Below are 24360 nucleotides of genomic sequence, written 5' to 3' on the forward strand. Positions count from 1 at the left end.
GGATGAGTTAAGGGGGACCTGATGAGCCCCTCCCAAGAGCAAGAGGACAGCATTCACAGGTTCTCCACTCAATCTGCCTTCTCGGAATCAGGCACTCTGAGCTATGCCTTCCACCACCTCTCTTCACTCTCTATGACCCTCCCAAGTCTTTACCATCAAAGTCTATCAATTCTAAGTCCAAGTCTCTCAATATCCTCCAAAGTAACTGATTAGCCATTTAATACATCAATTTAATTATTAGGAAGAAGGGTTAGGCCAAGGCTTCTTTGCAGGGGAATTCCCAGAAAGGTAGTGGCCTAAATAAAATTTTGGTGGAATGCTTAGGCACTGTGAAGATAGCTATTTCATAAAGGAGTGCCTTTGGGCACTCATGAAATCTCATAAGATGGTCTCCTTCTTTGCCTATCCTTTAAGTGACCAGTCCTTAAAATTGCCCTTGAGACCATTTCAGGGGCTCCACAAAGTCAAAACTACGGTCATAATCACACCAATTCCTTATTTTCAATTCTCTTACAAATGTGTTGTAGAGCCTTCCAGAAATTACCTGATGTATAATGTTACTATCAGTCTGATGACCCAATGAAATGTATGCTTGTAGGTTTTTGTTTTTAAAATGTATTGGTTTTAATATCAAATATGGTAAATATCAACAGACATAATTTGCTATATAAGAAAGCTCTTTGGGGTCCTCAATGATGTTTTTACATGTGTAAAGGGGCCCTGAGACCTTTAAATGTTTGGAGCTACTGCTTTAAGTTACAAGATCTGATCTGGCAACTGAGATGCCAGAATATAGCAAAATCAGAAGCAGGATATTAAGTCCTACCAAATTCAAAGCTGTGTGAGCTAATTCATTTGAAAAGGTTAGTATCTAAAAGTAAAATCAAAACAGCATATATAAGGAAGTGCTCCAAAACTGACCGGGTCATATCACCAACATGAAGGAGCTCTCACTGGTCAGAAAAGGACATCTGACTTGTGATGTTGTGAGAAATCAGAAATGTCAACAGCATCTTTTAGAAGACTAAGAGAGAGGGGGGAGGGCTTCACACACAGAGGGAAAATATAAGTATTATCATTAATGTCCACATTTTCCACATTCCCCAAGAGAATATCATGAACCAAATAGTTAGACACTTTTAATTATTTAGTATATTAATACAAATATATGAAATAATACATAATTAAATAACATACGAAAAGTTTACTAAATATATAAATATTCAATACAACAATAAAGACAACTTAAGTTTTAGTTCCTAAGTCACTGGATACAGACAAGAAAGCAAAAGATACTGAAAAAGTCACCAGCTTGGTCCAATGATGATTTAGAGTTCAAAACTGTTCCACTAGTTAGAACAATATGTTTATGACAAAGGAATTTGTACAGCCATACATGCTTCCTCTGCTATTGTGATAAGTTACTTTATAAGAAAAAAAGTTGGGGGAGGCAAAGCATTTGAATTAACTGACTGCTATTCATAAAACTTTCTAAACACCTCTTTTCATAATATATTTCATTACACTAGGTTGAATTTAGAATGATTAAAATAGGGCTGGGTCATATTATGAGACAAATGGATGAGAAATGCATGCTTTTTAAAAAATGCAAGCTGCTGTCTAAGACTAACAATATTTTAGTCTGCTATAAAAACAGATAAGCCAAGTTAAGGTTGCCAATGTTACTTCACAATAAATTGAGTTCCACTTCCATTGTGGTAAATATCACAGAAGTACGTGAAGAAGAGCAGTGAAACTGAGACTTCTAGAAAGACCAGTTAATAGCAAAAACAATAAGCAGGCAGTAGACAAGATACCCAGTGATGAGGAAATAGACTTATGGACCAAAGAAGGGAAGAAGAGATGGCATGTCCACAGAAAGGCAAAAGGCAGTCTCAGAAAAGTTCTTTGGTCCCTACCTTCCTGTATTCTTCTTTCATTTCTTTTCTCTTTATCCTTTTTTTTTTTTTCCCCTGGAATTGCATCTGTTTTTAGAGCAGAATGGAAAATTATTTGGTCCAACTTCTTAACTTTCTGGATGCGAATGTGAAAGTTCATTGAGATATGATTAACACAGAGTTACCACCAGTTGGAGTCAAAGTCAACCTCCGAGCGGTGGCTCCTGGCTCCAAGTCCAGTATCCTTTCAACAGCACAACACTGCATCGTTTTACAAAACCAAGTCCTACAACAGACCTGAGAGGTAAAATGACTTCCTCTGGGAACTCACAGAAGCACTGGGTGGCCTACATGGCAGTGGAAAGTCTTGAAATTCTTAGGCCTTTGACTCCCATTTTTTTTTTTGCTCTTTTAGGTTCCTTGGAGAATGATCCTCTTTCTTCTGCTTGCCTCCTGAGTCAGATTCAAGTAGACCAGGAAATAACTGTCAGGGTTCTGTGTGACTCCTCTAGGGCTCTGGGTAAAAGAAAGATCAAGATATGAACTTTGAAAATCTATAATTTCTATTCTAATAGATTTTCAGAAGTAGATAATAGAAGGATCAATAAACACAGAATTCTCCAGTGAATATTTCATCAGCAAAGAGGAGGAAGTAGATACCGCTGATTCAGTGTGCTATGAGGCACTGTGACTCTCTTTAAAAGGATATGAGTAGTTCTAGGAAATAATAGCTTACCATTCTTAAGCAATGGAGAAGGAAATGGCAACCCACCCAGTATTCTTGCCTGGAGAATGCTTGGACAGAGGACCCTGGTGGCCTGCCATCTATGGGGTCGCACAGAGTCGGACACAACTGAAGCGACTTAGCATGCATTCTTAAGCAAGATTGTACTTGCTTAATAATACATGTAAGACTACAAGTAAAAGAGCAGGCTCAAGAATTCCAAATGATCCACATGTATTTTATTTATAAGACCTTGAGCTTTGTTTCCTGTGGATACTCACTTATTGGACATCAAGGTGGGAATGGTCACAAACTAGACAGATGGAGGCCCTTACAAGACTTTTAGCTTTCTAGCCCTTAAACTGGGAGAATGTGGGCCTCCCTACAAGGCAGGCAAACAGTGAAGTGAAAGGTCTGGGATTTTATCTTGGCTCCTTTAATCTTACTTTCTCTGTAATCTTAAGTAATTCTTTACCAGAACCCGAAGTTTTGCATGTTTTAATTCTGTCATCATTTCTAATACCAGTGATCTGTTCCATGGTGAAAGACACAGAGCAGCTCAGGCAAGAATGCCCAGACTTTCAGGTCTGTTAACCACCTACTTTATGACTGGATTTTGTTATGACATTTTGATATGATGGGTGGCATTGGTATATTCACGCGTAAAATTTTATAGACAGATAGCCTTGTGATGCAAGATTTCTCCCAGCAGTTCTAACCTAGATTGTTCAATAATAACTGCTTCACACTTTTCTCATTTAAAGCATCCCTTCTTCTGCTTGAAACTATAATTACACTGGGATGGGCTGAGAGTTACCACTCAGCCAGCCTTCATCTGGGAAGCTTAAGTACAATTATTAGTAAAGCAAAGATTTTTATTTTTTTTGGAAACATGTATCTTTTATATTATTCTTCCAATTAATCTCCAATTTCAGCTTCACCAATTATTTACTGAGTACTGCTGTTATTTGATAGAGTTCTAAGCTTAAAACATGAGAAAATGACTTGATTTTACCCAGGATATAATGTTTCGCTAACATTGCCATTATCATCATTGCAGAGAACCCATTTATAAGATTAGGTTATTGTGAAGCAAAGTGGGAAAAATCAAAGTAAGTATATAGATATGAGTTTAAATAAATCACTTTTACCTGACATAGTTAGATATTTTGAAGAAAAATGAAGTTTGGAATATGCATTTCACATGATTGTCTAAGTCTTCTATTGGTTTCCAACTCAACCATGACCCAAATAATAGAAGACTGCTACTGACAATAAAAATTTCTAAAAATTAGGTGATTATCCATGATAATATGCCCCAAAGTGAAGTTGTTTCTGAGAAGCTTGTAATCATTGGTGGTTTGGCTAATGAGAAATAAAAGATTATTCTTAACCTCAAACTTAATGTTTTTGTAGTATATGTAAGGGGCAAATTTATGACATCAACTGGGTTTTAATAGAAAAAAATTATCAAGAAATTTCCCTAGGAAATTTTAATTTCTTTTCACTTTCTATTTAGTAATACAGTACTGATTCATAAAAGAAAAAAAAAAACATTCTTTGAAAACCTATTAATCTATTATCATATTGTTGTAGTCTCATGAGAAATAACTGTGATGATCTCACTAGGAATGGTACAAACAGAAACTGCCTCTAACTCATCAAACCTTCCTCAGAGAACAGTTTTACTGTTGGAAAAAACCTAACGTAACACTCTCTGGCATTACACCAAATCACAGGAAAAGGGGCCTGACTATGAAAATAACATCTGTCATTAGAGATTACCCCTCTGTCTACAACCTGTAAATTTGCTTATGTTTTTGTGAGCAATAAATCAGGGATTTTAATCTACAATAAATACTTTTGGTCATTTATCTAACAAAGATTTGAACTTAATAGACTTTTCTTACCAGATTTGTATTACTACTAGCAGCTCCATGCAGATGATTCTTTGTCTGCTCATATTTAATAAGCTCAAAAACTAATTCACCTCTACTTTTTCTTTCCCCACAAACTGATCACACACACACACACACACACTCACTCACTCACTCACTCACTCACTCTCAGTTCCCCCTCTCCACTTCCATTTCTATTCACATGATCATTTTTTCAGGTCACTGAGGCCCAGAATCTTGGGGTCATTGTGACTGATCATGTTTCCCTGTCCATCCAAAAGTTTTATGTTTCAGAAGATAACAGAAAGAAAAAGAGAGGAGAAAAAAACACAAAGTAAGGGTAAAGAAAGATATTTTATAATAACCTAAATGGGAAAATAATTTGAAAAAGAATAGATATATGTATAACTGAATCACTTTATATGTACACCTGAAACTAACACATTGTAAATCAACTATAATCCAATATAAAATAAAAATTAAAGATGACAAGCAAATATAGTAGGACTATTCACTTTCATCACAATTTGACAATCAAAATTTTTTACTTAAAGAAATTTTAAAAAGTCACTATATTTGATGATTTTCTTCCTTTTCTTCCAAATTTTTGGATTACTTAAGTTTTGGTCTTCAGTTCAGTCGCTCAGTTGTGTCCGACTATTTGCGACCCCATGAATCACAGCACTCCAGGCTTCCCTGTCCATCACCAACTCCCGGAGTTCACTCAGACTCACGTCCATTGAGTCGGTGATGCCATCCAGCCATCTCATCCTCTGTCGTCCCCTTCTCCTCCTGCCCCCAATCCCTCCCAGCATCAGATTCTTTTCCAATGAGTCAACTCTTCGCATGAGGTGGCCAAAGTACTGGAGTTTCAGCTTCAGCATCAGTCCCTCCAAAGAAATCCCAGGGCTGATCTCCTTCAGAACGGACTGGTTGGATCTCCTTGTAGTCCAAGGGACTCTCAAGAATCTTTTCCAACACCACAGTTCAAAAGCATCAATTCTTTGGCGCTCAGCCTTCTTCACAGTCCAACTCTCATCCATACATGACCACAGGAAAAACCATAGCCTTGACTAGATGGACTTTTGTTGGCAAAGTAATGTCTCTGCTTTTCAATATGCTATCTAGGTTGGTCATAACTTTCCTTCCAAGGAGTAAGCATCTTTTAATTTCATGGCTGCAGTCATCATCTGCAAACCAGTATTTTCTCAGCCTTGAGAGTTTGTCTCTAGCATAGCTGACACTTGATTTTACTAGCTATTTAAGTATATGGGACCAAATAACCTTAAGCTAGCTCTCTTCACTTCAGCAACTGAATAAGGCATTGAACAATTATATTTCCTAGAAAATAAGAGACCTAATACACTAAGGACAATTATTTTGCAAATGTCCCTTTCTAGTGAAATTTACCTTGGGCTTGAATGGACTATATTATGAGATTCTTCTTCAAGGGGACATTTTAAAGTGAATTTGAACATGTCATACTTTTCTGCTTATATATTTACAGAAGTATAGAGCAATATCAGCAAACACAGGTTGAAATAAACACAATTAACAACTGTGCCTTTCAAGTCAGGAAACTATAACTGGAAGAATATTCCAGCAGAGGTCAGAAGACCAGGATTCTAATTTTAGGCCTGCTGTTAACTGTATTAGGGGAAGGAAGTCAACTTCTGTTTTTAACCAGAAAAGCAAAATGTTTGGAAAAAGTAGAGTCAACTGGCTTTTCACCTTTGACATTTTGCACAGAGCTAAGGGCTTCCCAGGTGGCTCAGTGCTAAAGAATTCATCTGCCAATGCAGAAGCCTCAGGAGACTGGATTCGATTCCTGATTTCTGGGTTGGGAAGATCCCCAGGGGAAAGAAATGGTAATCTACTCCACTATTCTTGCCAGGATAATCCCCTGGACAGAGGAGCCTGGCAGGCTACAGTCCATGGGGTCACAAAGAGTCGGACAGAGCTGAGTGACTGAGCACAAGGAGGTCTAAGGGCTTAAATTTATGTGCAAGATTATCTGATTTGCAATCTCCTGTCCCCTACAGAACAAATTCTTTTATCTACACCTGCAAAAGGTCATTGATGCTGGTGATTTGTTGTTTTTCTTACAAAATCACATGAATTCATCTAGTGTTTATATAAGGCTTATGCAAAATTAAATGTTCAAAAAGCTTAGAACATGAAAGATATTACTCTATGAGACAGAAAGAGAGGAAAAAAGGTAGCACATAAGTGATATTTTTAATAGAAATATAAATAACACTCAAAGTGAACATTTTTCCTCCCCTTTCTGTCAGTCATGTGAGCAGGAGAAAACTCCCACAGCACCACTTCATCCTAGAAAATTCCCAGTACATACAACATAAACTGCACCTTTTCATTAGCTTTAATAAATTATGCAGTGTCTTCAGAAACCAAAGAAATTTAATTCTTCCCCTATGGCTGACTCCTCTTGTTTGACAGTGTCTCTTGTTTTCTATTCTTCCATAATGTTTAGATTCAGCATCTATGAGGTACTGAATTTGCAGTTTAAAAAGTGGAATAGAAAAAATCCCTTTGAAAATCTACCCTTCCATTCAGTCATTCATTCTTTTAGTAAACATTTAGTGAGTATACATAAGACACTGTGATAGATGTTATAGCAGATGGAAAGAAATTAACAATGTATAAGGGCAGGATGAGATGATAAAGTTATTATCCCCTGTGTAAGTCCTAGAGTGTCTGAGCCATAGTGAGTATATAACATAGAAAGCACTACTCAGTTGGTGATCACATTGGACAAGTTCACAGTCCCTTCAGTGGGATAGCTGACCTGTTGTTCAGTTGCTCAGTCATGTCTGACTCTTTGTGACCCCTTGGACTGCAGCACACCAGGATTCCCTATCCGTCATTGTCTCCTGGAGTTTGCCCAAACTCATATCCATTAAGTCAGTGATGCCAACCAACCATCTCATTCTCTGTTGTCCCCGTCCCTTGCCCTCGATCTTTCCCAGCATCAGGTTCTTTTCCAATGAGCTGACTCTTCACATCAGATGGCCAAAATATTGGGTCTTCAGCTTCAGCATCAGTCCTTCCAATGAATATTCAGGGTTGATTTCCTTTAGGATTGCCTGGATTGATCTCCTTGCAATTCAAGGGACTCTCAAGTGTTTTCTCCAGCACCACAGTTTGAAAGCATCAATTCTTTGGTGCTCAGCCTTTTTTATGGTCCAAATCTCACATCCATACATGACTGCTAGAAAAACCATAACTTTGACTACACAGACCTTTGTCAGCAAAGTGATGTCTCTGCTTTTTAATATGATGTCAAGGTTCATCATATTTTTTCTTCCAAGGAACAAGTGTCTTTTAATTTCATGGTTATCATGCCTTATTTAGGACTTCCCTGGTGGCTCAGATGGTTAAGAATCTGCTTGCAATGCAGGAGACCCAGGTTCAATCCCTGGGTTGGGAAGATGCCCTGGAGAAGGAAATGGCAACCCACTCTAGCATTCTTGCCTGGAGAATCCCACGGACAAAGGAGCCTGCTGCTGCTGCTGCTAAGTCGCTTCAGTCGTGTCTGACTCTGTGCAACTCCCATAGATGGCAGCCCACCAGGCTCCACCATCCTTGGGATTCTCCAGGCAAGAACACTGGAGTGGGTTGCCATTTCCTTCTCCAATGCATGAAAGTGAAAAGTGAAAGAAGTCGCTCAGTCATATCTGACTCTTTGCGACCCCAGGGACTGCAGCCCACCAGGCTCCTCCATCCATGGGATTCTCCAGGCAAGAGTACTGGCAGGCTACAATTCACGGGGTCACAAAAAGTCAGACATGACTAAGCACTCATCCCTTATTTATATTTTCATTTGAACCCCATATTGTCATTAAACAATAATTTTTCCTTCTTTTTACTTCCCATGGGACTCACCTCGATCTTGGTTCCGATGACGTTTCCAGTAGAGTAGAATTGAGATTAAGACCAGAAGAATTACCAAGGAGACGATGCTTAACAACAGTGGAACTGAAAACCAAAAGCCTGTGGATATTGATAGGAGAAAAGGAAAAACTAGTGATAAGTGGAAGCTGTAGAGGCAAAAAGTAATAAAGAGATAGTTGTAATGAGATTCTACTAGAGTTGTGCTTTTGATGAAAATTATTCTTACATATATAAAGGTCCACATTCATGAGCTCATATTATTTTAATAGCATTTAAATAATAATAATAATTAACATGTTTTATGTGGTTACTATGTAGTAAGAGCTTTGAATGTGTTGCCTCCTTTAATCTTCAAAATAGCTCGAGTTAGGTATTATTATTACTACCATCTAACAGATTAATAAAACAAACAATTGAGGCTCAGAGAAGTTGGGTAAGCCCCAAATCAGTGCAGTAATTGGTAGAACAAGGCTTGGTCAGAGATCTGTTTGCCTTCAAAGCACATAATCTTTGCCATACTGTCCATTAAAGTAATATGTTTATAGAGGAATTTTTGGAAAATATAGAAAAATATAAAGGAAAAATAATAAATCTCATGATTCCAACCTCCAGGAATAACTCAATTCCATGTTTTGTGTTCATTCTAATCAATGTCTTTGTTATTAAACTTCTATCTAGTAGTCAGTAAATGCAACTTAGCCTAAATATCAGTTCCTCAGTGTCACTGTGTAATACAAAGTCAGAAAAAGCACTGTCTGATTTGGGAGTCTCTGGCATTTTCTCCAGACCTTTATAATGGGATTTTTCACGTCATAATTTAACTGATTGTCTTGGTTGTGAAGATCTTTTTTGTACAGTTCTTCTGTGTATTCTTGTCACCTCTTCTTAATATCTTCTGCTTCTGTTAGGTCCATACCATTTCTGTCCTTTATCAAGCCCATCTTTGCATGAAATGTTCCCTTGGTATCTCTAATTTTCTTGAAGTGATCTCTAGTCTTTCCCATTCTGTTGTTTTCCTCTATTTCTTTGCATTGATCGCTGAGAAAGGCTTTCTTATCTCTTCTTGCTATTCTTTGGAACTCTGCATTCAGATGCTTATATCTTTCCTTTTCTCCTTTGCTTTTCGCTTCTCTTTTCACAGCTATTTGTAAGGCCTCCCCAGACAGCCATTTTACTTTTTTGCATTTCTTTTCCATGAGGATGGTCTTGATTCCTGTCTCCTCTATAATGTCATGAACTTCTGTCCATAGTTCATCAGATCTAGTCCCTTAAATCTATTTCTCACTTCCACTGTATAATCATAAGGGATTTGATTTAGGTCATACCTGAATGGTCTAGTGGTTTTCCCCACTTTCTTCAATTTAAGTCTGAATTTGGTAATAAGGAGCTCATGATCTGAGCCACAGTCAGCTCCTGGTCTTGTTTTTGCTGACTGTATAGAGCTTCTCCATCTTTGGCTTAGAATATAATCAATCTGATTTTGATGTTGACCATCTGGTGATGTCCATGTGTAGAGTCTTCTCTTGTGTTGTTAGAAGAGGGTGTTTGCTATGACCAGTGCGTTCTCTTGGCAAAACTCTATTAGCCTTGTCCTGCTTCATTCTGTATTCCAAGGCCAAATTTGCCTGTTACTCCAGGTATTTCTTGACTTCCTACTTTTGCATTCCAGTCCCCTATAATGAAAAGGACATCTTTTTTGGGTGTTAGTTCTAAAAGGTCATGTAAGTCTTCATAGAACCATTCAACTTCAGCTTCTTCAGCATTACTGGTTGGGGCATAGACTTGGATTACTGTGATATTGAATGGTTTGCCTTGGAAATGAACAGAGATCATTCTGTTGTTTTTGAGATTGCATCCAAGTACTGCATTTCGGACTCTTTTGTTGACCATGATGGCTACTCCATTTCTTCTAAAGGATTCCTGCCCACAGTAGTAGATATAATGGCCATCTGAGTTAAATTCACCCGTCCTAGTCCATTTTAGTTCACTGATTCCTAGAATGTCAACGTTCACTCTTGCCATCTCCTGTTTGACCATTTCCAATTTGCCTTGATTCATGGACCTGACATTCCAGGTTCCTATGCAATATTGCTCTTTATAGCATTGGACCTTGCTTCTATCACCAGTCACATCCACAACTGGGTATTGTTTTTGCTTTGGCTCCATCCCTTCATTCTTTTTGGAGTTATTTCTCCACTGATCTCCAGCAGCATATTGGGCACCTACCTACCTGTGGAGTTCCTCTTTCAGTATCCTATCATTTTGCCTTTTCATACTGTTCATGGGGTTCTCAAGGCAAGAATACTGAAGTGGTTTGCCATTCCCTTCTCCAGTGGACCACATTCTGTCAGAATCAGAAGATATTAGGAAGAGGTGGCAAGATAATACACAGAACTGTACAAAAAAGATCTTCATGACCAAGATAATCACGATGGTGTGATCACTCACCTAGAGCCAGATATCCTGGAATGGGAAGTCAAGTGAGCCTTAGAAAGCATCACTACGAACAAAGCTAGTGGAGGTGATGGAATTCCAGTTGAGCTATTCTAAATCCTGAAAGATGATGTAAAAGTGCTGCACTCAATATGCCAGCAAATTTGGAAAACTCAGCAGTGGCCACAGGACTGGAAAAGGTCAGTTTTCATTCCAATCCCAAAGAAAGGCAATGCCAAAGGATGATCAAACTATTGCACAATTGCACTCATCTCACACGCTAGTAAAGTAATGCTCAAAATTCTCCAAGCCAGGCTTCAGCAATATGTGAACCATGAAATTCCAGATGTTCAAGCTGGTTTTAGAAAAGTCAGAGGAACCAGAGATCAAATTGCCAACATCTGCTGGATCATCAAAAAAGCAAGAGAGTCCCAGAAAAATATCTATTTCTGCTTTATTGACTATGTCAAAGCCTTTGACTGTGTGGATCACAATAAACTGTGGAAAATTCTGAAAAAGATGGGAATACCAGACCACCTGACCAGCCTCTTGAGAAACCTATATACAGGTCAGGAAGCAACAGTTAGAACTGGACATGGAACAACAGACTGGTTACAAGTAAGAAAAGGAATACATCAAAGCTGTATATTGTCACCCTGCTTATTTAACTTCTATGCAGAGTACATCATGAGAAATGCTGGGCTGGAAGAAGCACAAGCTGGAATCAAGATTGCTGGGAGAAATATCAATAACCTCAGATATGCAGATGACACCACCCTCATGGCAGAAAGTGAAGAGGAACTCAAAAGCCTCTTGATGAAGGTGAAAGAGGAGAGTGAAAAAGTTGGCTTAAAGCTCAACATTCAGAAAACGAAGATCATGGCATCTAGTCCCATCACTTCATGGCAAATAGATGGGAAAACAGTGGAAACAGTATCAGACTTTATTTTTCTGGGCTCCAAAATCACTGCAGATGGTGATGCAGCCATGAAATTAAAAGATGTTTACTCCTTTGAAGGAAAGTTATGACCAACCTGGATAGCATATTCAAAAGCAGAGACATACTTTGCCAACAAAGGTGCTTCTAGTCAAGGCTGTGGTTTTTCCTGTGGTCATGTATGGATATGAAAGTTGGACTGTGAAGAAAGCTGAGCGCTGAAGAATTGATTCTTTTGAACTGTGGTGCTGGAGAAGACTCTTGAGAGTCCCTTGGACTGCAAGGAGATCCAACCAGTCCATTCTAAAGTTTACTTTTTGATTACTTTGGTTTTTCAAGGACCCCAGAAATGACTACAGGACATGTTCATTAGAGACTATCTGGGCTTCCCAGGTGGAGCAGTGGTAAAGAATCCTCCTGCCAATGCAAGAGACATGGGTTTGATCCCTGAGTTGGAAAGATCCCCTGTAGTAGGAAATGACAAGTATATGACAATATTCTTGCCTGGAAAATTCCATGGACAGAGAACCCTGGTGGGCTACAGTCCATAGGGTCACAGAGAGTTGGACATGACTGAGTAACTGAGCACATGACAATGAGGCATGAACTTTTGGGGTTCACAATGTACCCTGAAAAAAGCAGCAATATCTTTTTATAGGAGGCTTGTTAACTGAGTGCCTCATCCAGAGTCAGTGCTTCAAAACTATGCAGAGAAAGGCAACTATGGCTGTTGTCACTGAAGCATCTTGTCCCTAAGACCACTGCTTTTCTTATTCTCTCTCCCATCATCTTTACCTCTTGTATCAATGAGACTCAGAGATAGCAGTTTAGATGGAAATACAAGACAGCAAAAGAGGTCCTGAGCAGGAGGCAATTTATTTTAAAATGAGGTTGGGAAAACTCAGATTGGCCTCTTTCCTGAAAGATCTATTGCCCTTTTCCCATAGTGTAGATTACGCAAAGGTTTCATCCCAGATGTGACTGCTTCCAAGAAAACATTGTAATCCCTCCAGACTGAGCTGATGCTCCTTCTCTGCATTCTCAATCTTCCCGTGTTATACCACAGCGTTCTTTTTTTTTTTTTTTTTCCTTTTATCAGAGAATGGTTTGTTGCAGGGTCAAGCAAGGAGAACGGGTTCAAACTCCTACCATAGCTTTCTTATTGAAGCATTTAACCTGCATTTTTACAACTGCCCAGCTCTTTCTGCATTCCTTCCTGGACTAGAAGCTCCCTGTGTTTGGGGACTGAGTCCTTGCTGTCACATTTCTGGCATAACAAATACTCAGGAGCACAGAAGAATAAATCAATAGAATGGTTCTCAGTAAAAGCATTCAGTGTGTGAGCAACATACCACAATCGCCAAAGCAATAAAATAGGCTATACTGGCTTCCTCAACTGTTTTTCTTTCCCTACTTATCCCATTCTCTGCCTTATCAGCTTCTTTGCTAAGAGGCCAAGAGGCTCTGCAGAGCATTCACCACCTTGCAGGTGTGTGTCCACAAATGTGACCACAGAAAACCTCTCTTACCTTTGTTCACAGTTTCCCTGTAGTCGGTCACAGTCCCCAGGTGTAGCACCTGGCAGATCACATCCTTCCCCACCTGTGTCTTGGGGTCTTTGATCTGGAGGATGCTGGTGACAGATGTTGTTCCATTGGGGTGTGACACGATCTCGGTACTGTTCTCAATCCCTGACCCAAAGACCTTCCAGGAGATCATAGGGGCTGGGCGAGCATTGGCAGAGCAAGTGATATTTAGGTGATCTTCAGATAGTTTATAGTGAAGGAATACTGTGGGCTGTACTGGGACAAAAAAAAATCCAGTGTGAGTCCCACACTCTCCTCAGAGAGATGAGAGAAAGATCTTTACAGAAAGACAGTGGGAGCTAGAGAGCTAATGTGGCACATCCAATCCAAACTGGGGCCTTCTCTTCCTGTCTAATTCTCTGAACAGCAGGGTGGAGACTGGCCTATACAACCCTGTGACAAGAATGATCCTCTATGGAGTTTGTCTCTAAGAGAATTAGCTAGATGGACAGAGGGTACCTTTCCTCCCAAACAGTGCAGAGAATAATTATGCTTTTCTCTTTCGTGGACAATGCAGCACCTCTGCCTTCTTCTGCGTATCCCTCTCAAGTAGTTGAACAACAACTCTATCAATCAGCACCTCCACACAGGTGGTCTGCACTCCTCAGAAAAGCAGAGCAGTTTCAGAACAGAGAGCCTGTAGAAGGGCTGCCACTTAGAAAAAGCCTTTTTCTGTTTAGAACTGGGCCAGTGAATAAGAGGCATGGAGCAGACTTAGAAAGTCCCTGTATACAAAATGCAAATTATGTATTCACAGTCAGTAGTCAGAAAAATCACAGAATGACAGTTGTAAGGACCTTGGAGATCACCTTATGGAGTTAACAGAAAATAAAGAGCTTATGAAAAAAGGACATTTTTAGGTCAGCTGTACCCTGTTCCCTTTCAAAAGTCCCTTGACTAATTAGTTCATTTTCCTTGGAATATACAGTTTATCTCTGCTGAGCAAACGCAAACGTCTTTCTATGGTTGGCTTTGGAGCCCACAAGATAATTAAAGGGCAGTGGTAAATAAAAGCTTGTCTGTGTTTAGAAGTTCAAGAGGTGGGTGGGTGGGAGTAGGCTGGAGGAAATGAGCCTATAGGAGGACTGTGGCTCTGACCAGAGTGCCCAGATTGCTAACATCAGTGAGCCCTGATGTTATAAAAGTAAAAGAGGGCCAGTATGGCTGAAATGGCCAGCCTGGCTAGCAGGGTTCTCTGGTGTATCAAAGAATTACTTGGATGAAAGCTATACCTTATGGCAGGAAAGTGTCATTGTGGAAAAGAACTACAGAATTACCAGCTAGAAGACACAGAGGAGTCTGTGTTTCAGGCATACAAATTATTCAAAGATTAATGAGTAAAGAAAGGGAGCAAGAGAGAAAGATGAACAAAAAAGAGAAAGGAAACAACAGAAATGAGAAAAATATGACACAAGAAGGAAAAGGAAGAAAATGGTGGAAAGAAGGAAATTAGGGAGGGTGAAAGGAAATGAGGGAGGGAGGTCTGGCGTGCGGTGATTCATGCGGTCGCAAGGAGTCGGACATGACTGAGCGACTGAGCTGAACTGAAAGGAAATGAGGCAGGGAGGGAGGGAAGGAAAAAGAGCAAAGGAGGAATAAAAAAGAAGAGGGAGGAAGGATTGGAGGAGGGAAGAGACCCCCCCCCCCCCAAAAAAAAAAAACCAGGGAGACAGAAGGAGACAAAGGAATGAAAGAAATAGAAATCAAGAAGAAAAGCCTGATGCCAGATTCTGCAGAGATGATTCATGGACAAAATAAGTGAAAGAAACATGTTATCTGGCGTCATCCTACCTCCCTTGCATTCTTATTTACTGAGCCTCTCCTTATCCCTTGTCCAATATTCTTGGTGTGTTCAAACTCTCATTTTAACATTCCCAATAACCCTAAGTTTGGCTTTCCCTTCTAAAACCACCACCAAGTGTGCATCCTCCAAAGCTACCCCTTATTCGTAATTCTCAGTTCTTGATCCCGGCTAAGCATCAGTTAACAGGAAAGGAATCTTGTCAAACTAAGCCTCTTAGATTTTAGAAGAATGCTTATTTACCAGTTAAATCGCTACCAGGCACTGGGTATGAAGAACCTCTGCTGCATGGCTGTTTATCAATTTTGCAAAAGCTCCGCTGAAGCAAAATGAGAGGGACTCCCCATAACTGGCTCCAGCTTAGCCCAATCTGGCTTTGTTCTTAGGTTAAAAAATACGAAAGCTCTTAGGAACCAGAGATGATCTATTTCACACTTTTGGTGCAGATAAATAAACTCTGGTACACCATGGACAGGACTCTTCTAGGGTCACATGACTCCTAATGGCAATGCCAGGTCTGAACCATAGCACTGCTTATGGAGAATTTATCCTCACTATGGTCCTTAGTTTACTCTTGTTGACAACAGTATTCTTCAAGGCAAAGATAACTTCAGGCAAAGATTCAACATAGTTCTATGAACTCTCCAAATAATCATTAGCACAGTTACACAGTAGACATGAAAGGCCAAGTGTCCTCCAATGAACCTTTCTGGGGCTAGGATCCTGAAAGACTAATTACTACTACCACTACATTTCAAACATTCTTCAAGATAACATTTCAAGCTAGAGACAATGTATTCTCAGAGACTCTCACCAAAGAGAGTGAGGCAGGCTATTCCTGAGATCTTTCCAGAACCAAAGGTATTAAAGAGGCACTTGTAACACGCCTCATCTTCCAAGGTGGTATTCCAGAAGGTAATGGTTGAGTTCATGAGTCCCAGCTGGGTGATGTTTATCTTGTCCTTGTAGGCAGGCTGGACTACAACCCCGTGGTTCTCGCTGTAGGTGATCATGTTTTCTGGGCTTACAGCCTTGATTTTTTGCCATGTCACAATCAAAACTTCCTGGGGATTTTTCAGAGAGCATCTTAAAGAAGCAGGTGTGTTCAGCAGCCCTCTTACATCCTGGGTCACCACTTTCATCATGGAATCATAAAAGAACATTTATATTTTATATTTTAGTACATACACAAATATACATTTTTGATTAAAAAATGCATGTTCAAAGTCAAATTTATAAAGAAAGAAAAATACAAAAAAGAAAACAACATTTACCTACCTTCCTGATGTTGCCAGAGAACTATAAGTTCAAATATGTTTGTTCAGTCTTTAAGAGTAGCAGAGTAGAAAAATAAGAAAGCAAACTCCCAGTGACCAGAACTTACATGAAGAATCCCTGTAGGCTGGAAATTAGGTGAAATGAGGTTGAAGATGGAAACTGCCAGATAGGATAGATAGGATAGAAGTATCACCAAGTGGGTTTATGTCTGGAACAGTAATAGCTAGGAATAAGAAAGGGCCAATGGACAATATGCAGTGATTAGTTTAAGTGAAGAAGTTACAGCAGCCCTATACATTCCACACACACATCTGAAAAGGAAGGGGCAGCAGTAGTGACGTCTGCCATCAGGAAGCGGTGGTAAATATAGGAACATAGACAGAGAGATGTACAGGACAATGCTCCAGGAGGCTGATAGTACCAGAGAGCTTTGACAACCAAATTACAATCTACACAGTCCCCCATTTTTACTGAATATGGCATGAATATAAGGTATGCCAATAATTTCTTCCCCCTCCAATGCTGGCTACTCATATTGATATGATAGATGGCTCAATGGGAAATGTCAATACAGTAACAAATAGACAAACACTTGAGTCAACTAACACAATGATAGAGGAATAATAAACTCTACAAATGAATAAATAAACATTTTTACATGAACAAATGTGATATCTTAAATGTGAAAAGGAACCAGCACTGTAAATAGTAGAAACTAGAGATGTACAAAATGAGAAATATAAACTCTTTTCACAATCTGGCTGCCTTAGCAGAATGAGTATCACTGAAGACTAAATGAGTAAGTGGGAAGACCAGATCATAAAATTCTTCCAGAATTGGAAGGGTTAAAAATACAGAAAAGATTAAATATTGAAAGACTGATATTTCAGTATTAGTCCAAGTAAGATTTTTAAAAGGAAAGAGAAGGGGAAATGGAAGACAAAAACACTAAGAAACAAAAATGTATTTTTCAAAATGATAAAAGGAGAAATCTGAAATAAGGTATATCCCTCATGAACCTTGATGTGCCTAACAACATAACTCTGAAATATATACAAAGCTAATAGAACTACAAAGGAAAATGCATAAATCCATAATCATAATGGGAGAATTTTTCATTGTTCTCTCAGAATTTTCATTTCCATCTATTAAAAAATAAGAAAATCAAATACAAGGACATAGAAGACTTTAAAAACAAATATTCATACGTGTACAAGTAATATGTGCATATGAGCATGTATTTATAAACCTTTACCCAAAAGAAAACATACATGCTTTTCAAACCACATGTGAAACATAACCCCAAATTAAATTTGAAGTAGTATACAAAAAAAATGACTTTGAACTCAATCCATAATGCAATAAAATTAGAAATTTACATACTTTTGTCTCCTTAATTACACCAGAAATCATAACAAAAATTATAAATCACTATGAATGACAATAAGAATATCATATATTAAAATCTGTAGAGGCTTATAAAGCAGTTCTCAGGTGGGAATATTTAATCCTAACTTAATTTATTGGGAAACAGGAAAGATTGAAAAATGAATACCTACATGCATTCAAACTTCCCACACACCAAAAGTTGATAAAAGAAGTGAATTAATAAAGTTAAAAGCACAAATTAATAAAATAGTACACAAAATACTGGCTTAATCAAAACACCAAAATCTGGTTTTTTTTAAGACTAATAACAGATAAAATGACTAGAGTAATTAGAAAAAAAGAATATATGCTCTACAACATCAAGAATGAAAAGGCGGGCATAGCAACAAATACAAACTGGAACCGCCAAGTGCTGCAAAATTCCAATTTTAGTGAGGTACACTCTTGATAGTTGCAAAAAATTCTAGGGGAATAGCTGTTATTAGGATGGGGTTTCTTAAAGGTTTGCTGAGTACAGAGCATAGATTTGAATAAATTGCTGCTTTTAGAATAGAGAGTAAAAAAGGGATCAAAACTAGAGTTTCAACTTCTAGGGTGAAAAAATCTATGACTATGCGAGATTATTTCTCTTTGACTATGCGAGAAATAATTTAATGGAAAGTTTACAATTATTTGCTGCTTTTATATGAAATTCCATTTAAGGTCCCCCAGTTGGTAAATCCTGAGCTATACATGGTGTGAAGCATCCCTTTTGTACCCCTGTGAAGGCTGCTGACTATAGTACACACCACATTGTTGTGAAAGTCGCTCAGTCGTATCCAACTCTTTGCAACCCCACGGACTATACAGTTCATGGAATTCTCCAGGCCTGAATACTGGAGTGGGTAGCCTTTCCCTTCTCCAGAGGATCTTCCCAACCCAGGGATTGAACCCAGGTCTCCCGCATTGTGGGCGGATTCTTTACCAGCTGAGTCATGAGGGAAGTCCAAGAATACTGGAGTGGGTAGCCTATCCCTTCTGCAGCAGATCTTCCCAACCCAGGAGTTGAACTGGGGTCTCCTGCGTTGCAAGCAGATTCTTTACCAACTGAGCTATCACAGAAGCCCATAGTACATACCACACAAAAGGTAATAAAAGGCCAGCAGTAAGTGAGGTGTGGTCTCCCATGGAATCAAAGAGAAAGGTCTGGCAGAAGTAGGCAATTCAGCAGACAAGTGGACAGCTCAGATGTGTTTTATATAATAGACTATGTGAACATATGTGAACTATATATAGCTTTCATATTTCACTATTTTTCTGTAAGAGGGATACAACCAGTTTTAAGGCTTATTGCCAGATTACTTGCTCTAGAGGTCAAATTCATCCTTGCTCCAACACGCATTCCCATGTCTTCACACACATATGGAATTATTATTTTAAACATTATGCACTTTGATAGGTGAAAAAATGATGTCTTAATTCAGAAACAATTTTTTCTTCATGTCTAGTTTTATCTATGAAAAGTTTCTTAATATTAAAGTTTTTTTTTCTTTTTTAATTTTATTTTATTTTTAAACTTTACATAATTGTATTAGTTTTGCCAAATATCTGTGGAAAGCAGAAAGAACCACTCCCAGTCTTCCAAACAAATTACACGGTTAAATAATTCATGCAGACAAATGAACACAGCACAGACAAGAGTGGTCAGATGTCCACTCCAGAAACTGTGTTTCCTGGATTCCACGCAGGGAATTGAGTATCTTTACCTTGTGCCCTGCATAAGATCAGTGGTGCCAAGAACCAAATCAGTTGGAAGGTAGATAGATGACAGACGAGCCTTCTGAACACCTGAAGACAGAGAGCAAGTACAGAAATGGGCATTTGAATGTGGACAAAGCTAAGGGAGCTTCAATCTAATTGCTGTATCAGGAAAAATAGCAGCTAAAGTTTTAACCACTGGAAGCCTTTGGTTTTGTGGAAGCAGCACCAGGGACTATAAATGGAAGAAATAACAGAGGGTGCTTAGGTTTGGACGGGAAAAGCAGCCATGTGGTTCTTTCGTTATGCCATTCCTAGCAATTTGAGGCTGTGCTCCCAAAGCCACCACTGTCAAGACTGCTGAGAAAACAAACTGCCAAAAATATACCCAGAAAACACAGACTGCAAATGTGGCAGAACATTTACTCCCCAAATGATCCAGATCTGTTAATATTAAAAATGAAACTCAGGTGTAACCACTTTGCAGAACATGTTTTGATATTTTCCTGCAAATTCTGCACAATTCATGTAAATTGTACCTTTTAAAACCAGTATTTGGCTTTTTTTCTTCCCCCTTGCTTTATTTTCATGTGTCTGGGCACAAATCCTTGGCATTTTTTTTTTTAACAAATCATTGTAGTATTTAAGAGAGTATTACTCTGGGAATCATTTTGCTATAAAATGAAGAGTGGAATGGAGACAGATTACTCTGCATCAGTCCCATAGTCTTGATCTACATTAGTATGTTCATTGTAAGGTAAATTTTGCCTATATTTCTATATTTTTCTATAATTGAGGTGTTTAAGAAATGTAGATTTCTCATATCTTTCTTTAAATGAACTTCAATTTTATTTCATGTTGCTATTCTACTAGAGGTAGAGACTAAATTTCAGTCAATGTTACATAATCTCTGTCTGAGAGTTCAATTGACTGTCACTTCACAATTGTCCCAGTCTCTGGCACTGCATCCAGTCGTGGGAATGCCAAGCCATTGGACAGGACTATTAACCCTTGGTTACAACCATCCATCCATCTTGGCATTGTGCTCCCCTCAAGTCATCCTCCTGATCATCAGTTTGTGTAATTAAATCCTGTGCTTACAGGGTGTTCTCTCATGCTTCCCAATTCTCTGGATTCTGTGCTCCTGGATCCTTCCTATGCTGAACAAAGCAGAATTATACAAGGGTCTCTGCCTAGACTTCCATGTATCTATCAATCTCTGTTTTACTGTTCCCTTGCCATGGTGGGTAGGCTTGCCTCTTCCCACAGTTGCCCCTAGGAAAGCAAGGCACAGCTGTTTTCTGTTCTTTGATTTCAACACCTCCCTGTAAGTTCTATTCACCGTCCTCCTAAACTCCCGACTCCTGGGGCCAGGAACAGAGCATCCTTCTCAGGACACAAACCAATGCTAATCAGTCTCTCTTTGCTCTCCCAGCCTAGGGTCAGAAAAGCTGCTTCCTCTATCACCTTGTATTCTTCCCATCAGCTTTTTCTGGGATGAATGCCTGTCCTTGGTCTTTCATCATTTAGGCTTTTAAAACTCAAATGCTTAGGCTTTTGTTATTTCAAAACTTAGGCTTCTGAAACCAGAAGTTTTCTTTGGCATTCTGATTACACACCATCACGCCATATGGAAATCCAGGTTCTAGTAAAGGCTGTGATGAGGAATGCAAATAGTCTAGTGCTCAGAGTAAAAATCTGTATTTTAGGATAAGAGAAAAAGCAGACACACACCAAAACACAAGATGTGGGGACTGGGAGACAGTAACATTTAAGAAACAGAAGCACAGTGATTGAGGTGAAAAGAATTAGAAAGAAAGCCTTGCTATTAATTAGGCACACATTTCTTCTGGCTAATTTGAATTCAGGCTAGCACAAATGCTAGGTGTGTAAGCTTAGACAGATCATTTTACCTCTTGGAGATACAGAAAAAAAAAATAGTACCAATCTTCTCTGTTAGGTTAAATGAGATGGTATATGTAAAGCTCCTATAAAGTGATTGATACAAATAAACACTAAATCAATGTAGCTGTTATCTCATTAGGTTACTGTCTGTATCTCACTATTTGCTAAACCCAGGGTAGGCAAGACATGAGTGGGGAAGCTAGAAGAAGATACAAAGACCATAGGAACTGCAGACATTCTTTATTCAGCGTGGCAAGGCAGACAGGCTTTACTCTCTAATGGCTGAAACAGCAGCAACAGTGACCATGCAACTCGCTTCAACTTGATTCTCCTCGAGCTTTTTAGGTGGTACCTATATAGGGCCACACCATGATGTCTGAGCGCAGTGCCACAAATAATCCCAGCTGTAGGATTTGAGTGGAGTGAGGCGAGAGCCTGATCACTGCCACCTGGCCAATTGTTTACTCCCTACATTCCACCCCTTCAGGGTCTCTCGCCACACAATCTACGTGCCCATCTTCCACGATATTCCCTTGGCAAGTAACCTCCACAGGGGCAACTGTACCCCTGAGGATTCTCTCATTTAGGACCCACAGAACCCCCCACAGGTGCCGGGCCCACCCCTTCAAAGAGGGGATCTTTGGGGTGTTCACAGCCCACCAACATGATTGCACTTTTCTAAATCTGAGGACATAGCCTTTACAGTACACTGTTAGCATTATCATAGGACACAGCTTTTACAGTACACTGTTCTCTGTATCTCAGGGTCATAAGCCATATCATCATCTCATGTAACCACCCATATCTCTTGCTGCTGCTGCTGCTGCTAAGTCGCTTCAGTCGTGTCCGACTCTGTGCGACCCCAGAGACGGCAGCCCACCAGGCTCCCCTGTCCCTGGGATTCTCCAGGCAAGAACACTGGAGTGGGTTGCCATTTCCTTCTCCAATACATGAAAGTGAAAAGTGAAAGTGAAGTTGCTCAGTTGTGTCCAACTCTTAGCCACCCCATGGACTGCAGCCTACCAGGCTCCTCTGTCCATGGGATTTTCCAAGCAAGAGTACTGGAGTGAGGTGCCAAGACATGGTAAATGCCAGTATGTGTTACATAACTTAAAAAATTCATTAATCAGATCACACAATAATGGAAGTAGAGAAGTCCACTTATAACCCTTGCCAAGAGGGCCAGAGTCCAGAGACAACTGTCCATCTGGCAGCTACACTGCCCCTCCCCTGAAAATTTGTAAGTTCAAATCCTGAAGCTGCCACAGTCATATGTACTTGGAAAAATTCACCTGTCTGCCTGTTTCTTTATTTGTAAAACTGGGTAATAACTCCTTCTTTGAAGGACAGTGGTGAAGATTAAGAGCACCTGGCATTCAGTAAGCGCTAGCTGGGAGGCCACCATTCTTTGTTAAGGAAGGCAATAACTGTCTGTGTAGTCTAGCCAACAAACCATATGCAAAAAAATTACCTTGAGGCATTACTTGTATTTGGATTTTTAAATTATTTTATATCAGTTACCAATGTAAATGAAAATCCTCTCCTTCCTTCATTTTGTCATATACCTAGATCCTGGATAACAAAATGCCTGTTTCTCACGGATACCCTGGGTTTTAACTCTGATTTATCCGATCCTTTTGGCTTCCCACGGCAAAGGCCCAGAGAATACAGAAAGAGGCTGGAGCATCACAGAGGAGCCAGCCTGATCCTGAAATTCTGCAACCCCACCCCAGATTTCAGGACCAAAAATGGAGCCAATACAGCACCCTCTATCCACGCAGCCAGCGTCTGCCTCCAGGCTCATTTCCTCTACAAGGATGTCAGTGATCGATCGGAGAAAGCGTCTCCGGAGCCTGCACCTGGCAGCCTCCTGTTTCCAGTTTACCTCGACAGATAATCGCAACCCTAGGAATGGAGGTATGGCCTATAAACCCCGCTTTGGAAGGCAAGATCCGCTTCTCTGCAAGGTTTAGAACTGAGAGGAAAGCGCAAGCGGGAATCCCAGCTCTGAATCAGAGAGGGGAAAGCCGCACCTAGCATTCGCAGCCTGATATCGCCCCAAGGCCACCGGAGAGGAGTCGCCCACCCTGCGCCCTGTTTTCCACGCCTGGCCCAGCTCACCAGACACTGCATCCTCGCTCCTGGCCGCGCAGGTTATTTGGTTGCTGCTGAGAAGCCTGGAGGGATCTCACACCCGACCAGGCAGAGCCCCTCCAGTTCCGCGGACCAAAGACGACTTCTTCCCCACAGATTCATAGCGTAATTCCTCGGGCTCCGCCCCGGCTCCGGCCCCGCCCCCCTACTCCTCTACCAGCCTACCCCTATCCACCAACGCAGAGGTATAAGGGAGATTAAATAGTGCTCATCTTTTCCCGTCTTCAACGCGTTTCGCCGTTTTCAGAGGTTTCAACTGGGAAGACTGAGCAAGTGTTTGAAAAAAAGATACATTGTTTTCATTTTCATTATACAGACAAAGAAAGGGAAAGGAGGGGGTGGGAAGACATGAATTGCCTCACTGCGTGGTGCTTGGGGGAATGGCCGGCTGCATTGTGGTCCACGCAAGTATGAAATGATTTTTGAGAAATGTTACAGTTTCCCCAGTTACCATCCCGGAAAACCCAAATATTTTGAAGCTAAATTTAAGCAATAGAAAATTTGCAAAGCAAATGTGTATTTATTTTTATCCAGAATCAAATTATGTATTTAAACCATCAATGCTGTTAATGATCTCTCCCTTATTGATGGGACTGGGTTTGTGTTTATTTTTTTCTCTGCTGTGAGAAATTTTCTTCCACTTGCATTGATGATGAGGATATTTCTTATTTTAACAAGCTTCAGAGTTATTGGCCATTAAAACAA

General features: G+C 39.8%; 1 protein-coding gene across 7 annotated transcripts; it reads right to left on the reverse strand.

Annotated features, from left to right (window-relative positions):
• Positions 1–1126: 1126 nt before the first annotated feature.
• Positions 1127–23735, reverse strand: CD200 (CD200 molecule). Of its 7 annotated transcripts, none has more exons than XR_015165714.1 (6): positions 23623–23735; positions 19605–19686; positions 16007–16327; positions 13335–13602; positions 8427–8534; positions 1127–2414 (listed from the first exon to the last, which is right to left on the reverse strand). XR_015165714.1 is itself a non-coding variant. In XM_086406713.1 (6 exons), the coding sequence occupies exons 1-6, from the start codon at positions 23632–23634 to the stop codon at positions 2407–2409; spliced, it is 804 nt and encodes a 267-aa protein (XP_086262839.1). In that variant the 5' UTR covers positions 23635–23735; the 3' UTR covers positions 1127–2406. The 7 variants fall into 7 exon arrangements, 5 of the variants coding, with proteins under 5 accessions (XP_086262839.1, XP_086262856.1, XP_086262845.1 ...); XM_086406713.1 differs by having other exon boundaries at positions 13335–13607; XR_015165717.1 differs by lacking the exon at positions 8427–8534.
• Between the last annotated feature and the right edge of the window lie 625 nt (positions 23736–24360).

This window comes from Bos grunniens, chromosome 1, assembly GCF_055505025.1.
Source record: "Bos grunniens cultivar Pamir isolate PY7600 chromosome 1, Bosgru_T2T1.0, whole genome shotgun sequence".
NCBI classification, from domain to species: Eukaryota; Metazoa; Chordata; class Mammalia; order Artiodactyla; family Bovidae; genus Bos; species Bos grunniens.

Coding starts and splice junctions, on each gene's coding strand:
- CD200 (XM_086406713.1), bottom strand. Junction 13,608..16,006: donor AGCCTGCCTCACTCTCTTTG/GTGAGAGTCTCT, acceptor TTTTTGTCCCAG/TACAGCCCACAGTATTCCTT. Junction 8,535..13,334: donor CAGGGAAACTGTGAACAAAG/GTAAGAGAGGTT, acceptor CAATATCCACAG/GCTTTTGGTTTTCAGTTCCA.